General features: G+C 42.1%; 1 protein-coding gene across 1 annotated transcript; it reads left to right on the forward strand.

The window, feature by feature from the left end:
- Positions 1-5,764: 5,764 nt before the first annotated feature.
- LOC124250189 (hornerin-like) lies at positions 5,765-10,429 on the forward strand (the record flags this gene model as incomplete). Its single annotated transcript, XM_046682026.1, has 3 exons — positions 5,765-5,841; positions 6,711-6,869; positions 8,576-10,429. Coding segments are annotated over exons 2-3 (1,992 nt in total), but the record flags the coding sequence as incomplete, so codon positions are not given.
- Positions 10,430-10,434: the final 5 nt, after the last annotated feature.

Below are 10,434 nucleotides of genomic sequence, written 5' to 3' on the forward strand. Positions count from 1 at the left end.
CGTACTGTTAATTTTCTTTTAAAAGATAGTGTATACTTGCCCTCCTCAGCAGATGTCAGTGATATAAGCTTAAATTTTAATAGTATTATAGAAAAATTTTTGTGTGTGGGGTTCAGTTAAAGTTAAATATGAGCGCTCAAGTTTTGAAGTTTCTGCCAAATTTGACGTTACACACAACTCTTAGAGAAGATGTATTAGGTCTTACAGCATCATCAGATCACTGAGACTACAATACCCTTAAATTTATAGACAGAGCTTCCAAGTCTCTGGTTTCAGACTATCTAATTGTATAAAAATGCCAATAAAAATTTATGAACAATATGTCTTCCCTCTTTCCTGCTCCATTATCCTACTTTATAAATGGTAAGACTGGAAACCAATCCAAACAGGCAAAGAACTAAGGATGGAGCTTTGAAGAACAAAAACATTTAAGCATATCATGGAAGAGGAGCCCTCAAAAAAAGCCTGAAAGAGGATGTGAAAATCAGATTGTAAAGGGTTGAAGAGTAAATGGAAGATGAGGAAGTCAGAGACAGAGAATGCTCACTGCCCTTTCACGGAGTTAAGTCAGGAAGGGGTAGAAAGAGTTAGATGACAGGGATAAATTAGACCACACTAATTCACCATCACTCCCTCATCTCAAACCTTTTCTTTCTCTTTTATTGCTTTTCTTAGTGAGTATACCACCATACACACAGTCATCCAAGCCAGAAGCCTTGACTATGTCCATTCCTTCATCTCTCGCCTGACTGATTTTCCTTATTCTACCTCATTACCCTATAGTCTATTATCAACATAACAGTGAGTCAGATCCTGTCTCTCCTCTGCTCAAAACTCTACATAATAAAAAAGCCAACTATATGGGGCTGGCCCAGCGGCGTACTGGTTAAGTTCTCGCACTCCACTTTGGCGGCCCGGGGTTCACGGGTTCGGATCACAGGCACGGACCTACACACTGCTCATGATGCCATGCTGTGATGGCATCCTACATCCAAAATAGAGGAAGACTGACACAGATGTTAGCTCAGCAACAATCTTCCTCAAGCAAAAAGAGGAAGATTGGCAACAGATGTTAGCTCAGGGCCAATCTATCTCATCAAAACAATAAATAAATAAGCCAACTATACAGTATGTTAAAAGTATGTAACAAATAGAGCGGTCAGGGGGGGCCTTATTGAGAAGGTGATATTTGAGCAAAGACTTGAAGGAGATAAAAGATAAAGCCAAATGGCTATCTGAGGAAAGAGCATGCCTGAAAAAAATTCCTAAGGAAGGAGTGTGCCTGGTTGTTCTGGAGAATAACAAGGAAGCAGCATGGCTGCAGCAGAGTCTAAGAGAAAAGGGAAAGTAGGAGGAGAGAAAGTCAGAGAGGAAACTGAGGCCCAATCGGTTGACACTCATCACAGTCACACTAAAGTCTCTCTCTCTCTTTCACACACACACACTCACACACACACACACACTCTAAAAGACAAGGGTTCTGGATCTGACTGCCAATAACCAAAGTCTCCATGTCTCGGCTTTTCCCCTCCCATACCGAAACTCCGATGTCCCCTCTGATATCTGCCAAGCTAGCGGATCTTCTGTACCGCTTACTCCTACAACCCTTAGAGGGCGCCTGAGGAGCCAATCACTCCAATAAACTCTTCCACATCTAGCCACTTTGATGGACCAGGCCTGCATGCCGAAAACCTCAGGCAGGCAGGAACTAAGGGATACAGGCTACGAATGGCCATGCCAAAAAGAGCATCAAACAGCAAGTTAAGGAGACGGAAACACATTAGAGAAAGATAATGACAGAATAAATAAGAGCACACGAGTAAGAAGGAGCTCTGAATTCCCAGCATCTATGGCATTTTTGAGGTCTTGGAGGAGAAAAGGGAGAAGATTAAGAGGAGACAGAAAAAACTGAATAGGAAGACAAATACCAGAGCAGAGTATATTCCAGGGCCTGGGTCTGGAGCTGAAAGCTATACCACCTGCCTCCACACCCCGCAGAGAATGCATGCTAAGCTGTAAAGCATATGAGTCCATTTTTTATTTTTTAAGATAAGAGAAAAAATCACCCTTGAACCTGGGGAGAAGGATATGGAGGGAAATGCTTTTTGACCAGTTTTATATTGTAGCTAACTTCTTTTGACTCCACTTACCCCAAAATCACGACCATCCAACATTCTGTGCTTGTTTTGTCCCTGTTTTTTTTACAAAGTCTCCAACTCACAGAGACTACAAAGAACAATCAGAAACTGCATGGGAGAGAGGAGAGAAAAGGAGAGAAAAGATGAGGAGAAAGACTGTGTAGAATTTCCCTAAGGCCCAGCAGACGGCGCTATAGGAACATTACTCCGCCTTCAGACAAGGGCACAAGAGTGAGCACGCAGGAGTGGGAAGAAAATTCCACTGTTGATCCTCACCAGTTTTGTTTGTTGGTTGGTTGGGTTTCTTTTTTTAGGTCAAACACTCCATTCCTCAAGAACTGTTCCCCAACCCCTGCCTTTTCCAAGACATGAATAATCCTCCACTGCCTGGCTATTCCTAGGAAGAAGCAGATTTGAGTTTGAATCTTGTCTTCCCCACTTACCAGCTAAGTGACTCGAAACAAGTTACATGTTTTCTCTGAGCCTCAGTTCTCTCATCTGAAAAATGGAGGTAGTAATACCTACATCATACCTGTCTTGCGAGGATTAATATAATGATGTACATAAGCGCACAGAGCACTGTGCTTGGCATAAACGGGAACAATTTCCTTTCTTCTGCCAACACACGAAGGCACTGAAAACCTAGAACACGACACACTCCATGAGAAATCTCTTCTTCTGGACCTTGTCATTTCCAAGTGGAAAACCACTAACCAAACTGATGAGGGGGATCTTCGTGCCCACCCGAATGCTGTGGAGCACACACTCTACTAAAATCATGAATCTCAGTCTTGGAAAGGACTTTGTGATGATCTAGTCCAACTCTTACATTAGTAATTCTCAAAAGAAAGACAAGAGGACAAAATGCACATTCAATATGCCTCGTTTTCATGACACAAACCAAGAAATAAAGCTCAACAAAACTCTGGCTGGTGATATTGGAGGACACCCAGAAAATAAAGCACTGAAAGCATTAAAACTGCTTACGTGACACATGAAGTTCCTATAATACCCCTGGCAATAAGTTCAATTACTCTGCAAAGAGCTCACTGCATTTTCAGTCAACGCAGATATTAACTTCTTCCTTACATCAAGTCAAAATTTACCTCGCTTTTTTGAGCATCCAAAGGTCATTTGTTCTGTTCCTTTCCCAAATACCTCACACATGCCAACATTCACAAAAAGACACACACACTTTTCTCTCTCACAAGAATTAATGGGGCCAACCCTGAACCAGCCAGCCCCAGTTAAGTTTGGTGCACTCTGCTTTGGCAGCCTGGTTTCAGTTCCCAGGCGCAGACCTATACCACTTGTCTATCAGTGGCCATGCTTTGATGGGGGCTCACATACAAAATAGAGGAAGATGTGCAACAGATGTTAGCTCAGGGCGAATCTTCCTTAGCAAAAAAGAAAAAAGAGAATTAGTGGTTCTGATGTCCCCCACTTCCCAGCACTTCTCTTCCCTCTGAGATTCTCCTCTCTGGCAAATCTTCCTGAGAAGTAAATACAGAAAAGGGGGAGGAAGTGGCAAACTACAGCTCACAGGCCATATCTACCTTGTTGCCAATTTTTGAATGGCCCACAAGATAAGACTGCTTTCTAGATCTTTAAGTGGCTGAAAAAAAATTATTACATGTGAAATTATATGAAATTTAAAGGTCAGTGTCAATAAATTAGTTTTACTGAAACATAGCCATGCTCATTTGTTTACATATCATCTATGGCTGTTTTCATGTTACAAGAGCACAGCCGAGTAGTTGCAATAAAGACCATCTGGCCCACAAAGCCTATAATATTTACTATCTGGCCCTTTCCAGACAAAGGGCTGACCCCTAGTTTAGGAGAACACTGGCCCCAAGAGCATGTTTCACCTGAAATAGCTTCACCCACAACCCTCTCTTTTCTCTGTGGCAACAGCGGCTCCTGCAGGAAATTAGTCTTCACCCAACAAAGTCCACCTCCTCTGCATTCCCACAGGCTCAGCCACACCTTAAAAAGCTCATTCCTCTGACGAAGCATGATAACCTGGCCCAAATCAGGCATCCAGAGGAAACACAGCCACAGTATGGATACTGCCACTACAGCCCTCTGGGTAGCTCTCAGAAGAAAACACACAGCCTAATAATGGTTGAATTTGGAATTATGTGATTTATCATTTGCCAATAGTTGCTACCACTCCTCCCAAATCCTGATGATCATATTGCACAAGTTTGAAGTCTGTGTAACTTCACCCAGCTTCAGTGATACTGGTGTTAGACATTCACAATGCACGGCGTGCAGAGCAAGGTCCTTAGGGATAAGCAGAAAGTCACTTGTTGATTCTCAGTGCTAAGACTCAGTTTATATTCAAGTGAAATCATATCCTCTGAGGTGAGGATGGCAAGAGAGAGGGCAGACCCTAGTCTTACCGTGAAAAAGCAGAACTTGGTCAGTGAAGAGCGCTGAGGTTATGACCTCTGCTCCTCTTTCAGTTCAATTTGACAAACATTTATCGAGGACCTTTATGTGCCAAGCAATGTGCTGAGTGTCTAGATGACACAGGGATTAATAATGCCCATTCCTTATTCTCAAGGAGCTCAGACTCTAGAAGTGATATAGGCACACAGGCAAATATATATCTGTATGTGTATGTGTATGAAAGAATATACACGAAATAATTAACAGGAGCTATTTCTGGGTAGTAGCATTACAGGTATTTTCATTTTCTTTGCTTATCTATATTTTCTAATTTTTTATATTAAACATTATATAGTAAGGCAATTTTCAAAAATTATAATATAGTATGATTGATATTACAATAAAATTATGAATAAGGTACATAATTATAACTCTGTCTAGAGTAATTCAAGAAAGATTTCCTAGGGCATGTCTAAGGTGGATTTTGAAGAATGAATAGGAGTTAACTAGGCAGATAATGAGGAAAGATATTCCAAGAAAAAATATGAAGTAGCATGGTATATTCAGAAAGGTTTAAGTCGTTAATTACAGGTGGAGCTTAAAGACGAATAGAGAGAGAGGAGATGGGGCTGGAGGGAAGCCACTGGATACCATGGTAAAGAGCATGGATTTCTTCCCAAGGTTGTATAGTGGTTGAAGTGAAAGCTACATTGATGAATGGCCACTAAGGTCTGGTAAATAGAGTTAGGTAAAGAGACAACAAGGCCTCTGCAGCCATGATCCATTCCAAGAGGCAGTAATAATCATGGGTGACACTTTGGCTGGATAAGGAAAATTGGCTAACAAGGAAGAGTTTGACTAGGTCATCTTTAAGGTTCCTTTTAAAAATCACATTCCATAATTCTTTGACATTTGGTCCCTAATGTCCCTGCACACACTTCATTCAACTTCTTAAAGTCCACATAATTTGTTATCAAGGCATTATGCTAGATACCTTGTTGAATTTGCAAAGAGGTCTTTCTGTAGTGTTTAGAGACTCTGGCAGGTGGGGCTGATACTCGCCCAGATTTGGGAACTGCTAATGCAATAGCCGGCCAACATGAGAGGAAGTGAGAAGGTAAACACCTGGGAGGTGGAGATGGAGGTGGAGCTGTGCTTGTTTGGGAGTGAATTAGGAAATCTGAAAGAGAGCAGCTCCTCCCTAAGATGGACCATTATTCCCTCTATAAAAAGGCCACTATCCCCAACTAGCAGCACCCTGTAAGCTGCTTCAGTCTCCATCCTACTTGTTCCTCTGGTGAACTAGGTAAGTGAGCAGGACTACTTAGAGCTCTAAATTATAAGAATCCAGGATGTGCTCTCAGGCAAAGAGGCACTGGATACCAGGCATTATTTTAAAATACTTTGGGGAACTGCGGTATAAGTTTAACTTTATTGAGAAGGAAAATGAAGTGATAACTAGGACTGATAGTCCCTCATTTCTTTGGGGTCATTTCCTTAAAGATCATGGGACTCTAATAATCCACTAGGCAGGTTGCTTCTTTTACTACTGAGCTCTTTCTCACTGTTGAGTAAGTGATAAAGCCCGAGGGTCAGTCCCCGCTTGGAGAATGAAAACAGAAGGTGAGCCACTGAGCCTATAGCAGCTGCACCCAACTCCATATCAGCTAGGCCTGTGGTTGGCTTTGTGCACTTTGACTACTTTCTCTGGCCTAGAAGTCATGAGGGTCCAGTTTAGTTACTGTGCCCCTTAGTTGGACTCAGGGATGCCATGTAGACAATGGATCAGTCCCTCCCTAACGTGATGGTTGGGGCCTAGAGAGGAATCAAGCAAGTGAATGGATTGGCCCCCTCAGGATTTCTACAATTCAAGGAAAAAAGCTCATAAAATTATCCCTGGTAGAGGCAGGGAACCCAAAAGACAAAGCCACTTTTCCTATATTCATTCAGGAATGGAAACAAGAGATACAGATTCTGTTCCTAACTTCATCACTCTCTTGATGCATGGCTTGAACAAGTCATTCAACTCTGGATTCGTTCTTCATTACAACAGGATGAAATTAATCATGGCTGACTAATTCTGAACAATTACAAATGACTGAAACTATTTATGTATTTAAGCAAAAAAAATGGAACAATAAGAAGTGGGTCTCTCTCATTTTTTTTCCCCTTTAGGTTAATCAAATTTACAAAAAGATGCCTGAACTCCTGCAAAGCATTGTCACTGTCATCGATATTTTCTACCAATATGCCACCCAGGATGAGGAGTGTGCCAAGCTGAACAAGGCAGAACTGAAAGAACTTTTGGAAAATGAGTTTCATCAAATTCTGAAGGTAAGAACTCCAGGTCAGGGCTGAAGACAGCTACACTTCTCTTCTTCACTCCTCCCTACCTTTTTTCACAGATGTCAAACTCCTAGAGGACTCTTCCTAGTCAGTGATAGAGAACAGGCTTTGGTAAAGGCTTGGAAATAAGGTCAAAAGTTGACCCATATTGGTCTCCATAACATGACCAAGGGGGTGATTCTACTAAATAGCAGACAAAACCCATAGTTTAAATAACGTCCTATGAGAGTAGCAATTCTTCTGGAAGAGAAACTGAGATGGTCCTTAGAAAAACTGCAAAGTAGGTGAAATACATCTTCTTCCCTTTCTTTTTCTTTCCTCAGCCCAGAACATCCTGACCACTACCCATTTCTGAGACTCTGGCACTATAATGCCTCTGAGTTCAGAAAATTAACATCTTACTCCTAAATCATAAAATAGGGTAACCAACACCTTAAATATTAGCTATAGAAATAAATATTTGAGAGTTTGAATCTAGTTCTTAATCTTCTATTTATTAAATCCAGCTGCCTACTGAATATTTGTATTTGGATTCCTATGGATGTCTTAAATTCAGTGTGTCAGATGCAAAACACATCATCTTACCCTCTTAAACTCTCCTTCTCCTCTTTGTCCAAGGCAAAAATCTGGTGCCGTTCTTGACTTCTTCTCTCAGCAGACTCCTCCACCCTCCAAGCTCCATCAAATTCATCAACAGTCTCTCAAAACAGTCCATTTCTCTCCATCACTATTGTTAGTTCTCTGGTTCAGGCCACCTCCTACTTCCAATCTGTGTTGGATGCAAATCTAATCACTTCACACTCAGTTCAAAATCCTTCAACAGCTCCCAGCTCTTATAATAAGTCCAAAGTTCCTTAATATGACTTAAAAAGGCATGATCTGGCCCCTATTTATCTCTCTAGCCACATCTCTTGACTGCTGAGACTCTAAATTTAGCAATCCTCTATTTCTTTCAGTTCCTTGTATGAGCCATGAGTCATGCCTTCTCTCACCTCCAGCTCTTTGTTTATATTGTTCTTTCTGCCTGGAACAATCTTTTGATCCCCCTCCCTCCCTTCCTATCCCTTCATTTGGCTAATTCCAACTCATCCTTCAAAAGACATCACTTCCTCTCATTAACCTTCCTTGAACCCCAAGTGATTCCCCTCTGGTATACTCTCATAGAAACATTATCACAATAAATTATCATTTTGTTTGTGTGTCTAGCCCACTAAACTTTAAGTTCCATTTCTTCAGGAATCAAACTCTTTCACTGCTTTATCCCTGCATCTAACTCAATGCTAGGCAGATAGTTAGTGCCCAATAAATCTTTGTTGAATGAGAAGATGAATGAATGAATTAAAGAGTGGACAAATAAAGAAAAGTCATATATAATAAATGGAAGTATCCAAAATCATTATTTATAAATTAGCTAATCATTCATATTTGACCCATTCTTTACAAAAAATAATTGATTCCTTTGTTTCCTATCATCTTCCTTGCATCCTCTTCTAGCTATTTCTTACTGCATTATTCATTGTATATTCCTTTCTCTCTTTGTGCTCAGGATAGAGCAGTCCACCCTAAAGGACTATGTGGTTGAGCTCCACCTAAGTAAGCCAAGCATTCACATTTCTACAGCCTTCCTTCAACTGGCTAGCTGGGTGTTTGGTCCATACTGACAGAGCCGCCCTTTGTACCTTCTTCCTATGCAGAATCCAGATGATCCAGACACTGTGGATATCATCATGCAAAGTCTGGATCGAGATCATAACAGGAAAGTGGATTTTACTGAATATCTTCTGATGATATTCAGGCTGGCTCAGGCTTGTAATAAAATCATCAGCAAAGATTACTGCCAAGCTTCAGGGTCAAAGCAAAGAGACTACAGTCACTGGCACCAAGAGGAACAGAGTGAAACAGAAGAGGAGGACAAAGGGCAAGAATCATCTTCCAGTTATTCAAGTTGGAGTGCAGGAGAAAATGATTCTAGTTCCAGGGGCTCTAGAGGAAGCATTAAACACAGGTCTGGATCAGGACAATCTTCTAACCATGGTCACCAAGAATCTGGATCTGGACAGTCTTCTAGCTGTGGACAATATGGTTCTGGCTCCGGTCATTCTTCTAGGCAAAAACACTATGAATCCAACTCAGGTGGTCATTCAGGGAGTTGTGGAAGACAAAACCATGGCTCTGGATCAGACCAATCCTCTAATTATGGAAAATATGGGTCTGGCTATAATCAATCTTCTGGTCAGAAATACCATGAGTCTAGCTTAGGATCCAATTTAGGTGAGTCATCAAGCAGTGGAAAACATGGATCCGGGTCTGGTCAGTCTTCAGGCTTTACTCAACACGAGTCTACATCAGGACAGACCTCCAGCTATGGAAAACATGGTTCAGGCTCAGGTCAGTCTTCAAGGGATGGCCAATATGGATCTGGATCAGGTCAATCTTCTGGCTTTGGGCAAGATGGTTCTAGCTCAAGAGAATCTTCTAGCTTTGGTCAGCATGGATCTAGCTTAGGTCAGTCATCAACCCACGGACAACACGAATCTGAATATGGTTCTAGCTATGAAAAATATGGTTCTACTTCAGGTCAGTCCTCTGGCTTTGGACAACAAAGGTCTGGATCAGGTCAGTCTAGCTATAGCCAACACAGCTCAGGTTTAGGACAGTCTTCTAGCTATAGCCAACATGGGTCTGGATCAGGTCAATCTTCCAGCTACAGTCAACATGGGTCTGGTTCAAGTCAGTTTTCTAGCCACAACCAACATGGGTCTGGCTCAGATCAGTCTTCTGGGTTTGATCAGCATAGATCTGGCGTAGGTCAATCATCAAGGTGTGGACAGCATGAATCTAGATATAGTCAAACTTCTAGCCAAGGAAAACATGGTTCTGCTTCAGGTCAGTCCTTCAGTTTTGGACAACAAGGGGCTGGATTAAGTCATTCTAGCTATGGCCAACACATATCTGGCTCAGGTCAGTCTTCTGGCTTTAGTCAACGAGAGTCTGGCTCCAGAGAGTCTTGTGGCTTTAGTCAGCATGGATCTGGCTTAGGTCAGTCCTCTAGCTATGAACAATCAGGACAGTCATCAAGCTATAACCAACATGGACCTAGATCAGGTCAGTCTTCTAGCTATGGAACTGGTTCAAGGCAGTCGTCTAGCTATCACCAACATAGGTCTGGATCAGGCCAATCTTTTAGCCACAGCCGACATGGGTCCGGATCAAGTCAGTCTTCTAGCCACAGCCAACATGGGTCTGGCTCAGGTCAGTCTTCTAGTTTTGGTCATGATGGGTCTGCATCAGGTCAGTCTTCTGGCTTTGGGCAACATGGGTCTGGATCAGGTCAGTCTTCTGGCCTTGGGCAACATGGGTCTAGCTCAGGAGAGTCTTCTGGCTTTGAGCATGGATCTGGCTTAGGTCAATCATCAAGCTCTGGACAGCATGAGTCTGGATATGGTCAATCCTCTAGCTATGGACAACATGGTCCTATTTCAGGACAGTCATCAAGCTATAGTCAGCATGCATCTGGATCAGGTCAGTCTTCCAGCTATGGCCAACACAGATC

This window comes from Equus quagga, chromosome 13, assembly GCF_021613505.1.
Source record: "Equus quagga isolate Etosha38 chromosome 13, UCLA_HA_Equagga_1.0, whole genome shotgun sequence".
NCBI classification, from domain to species: Eukaryota; Metazoa; Chordata; class Mammalia; order Perissodactyla; family Equidae; genus Equus; species Equus quagga.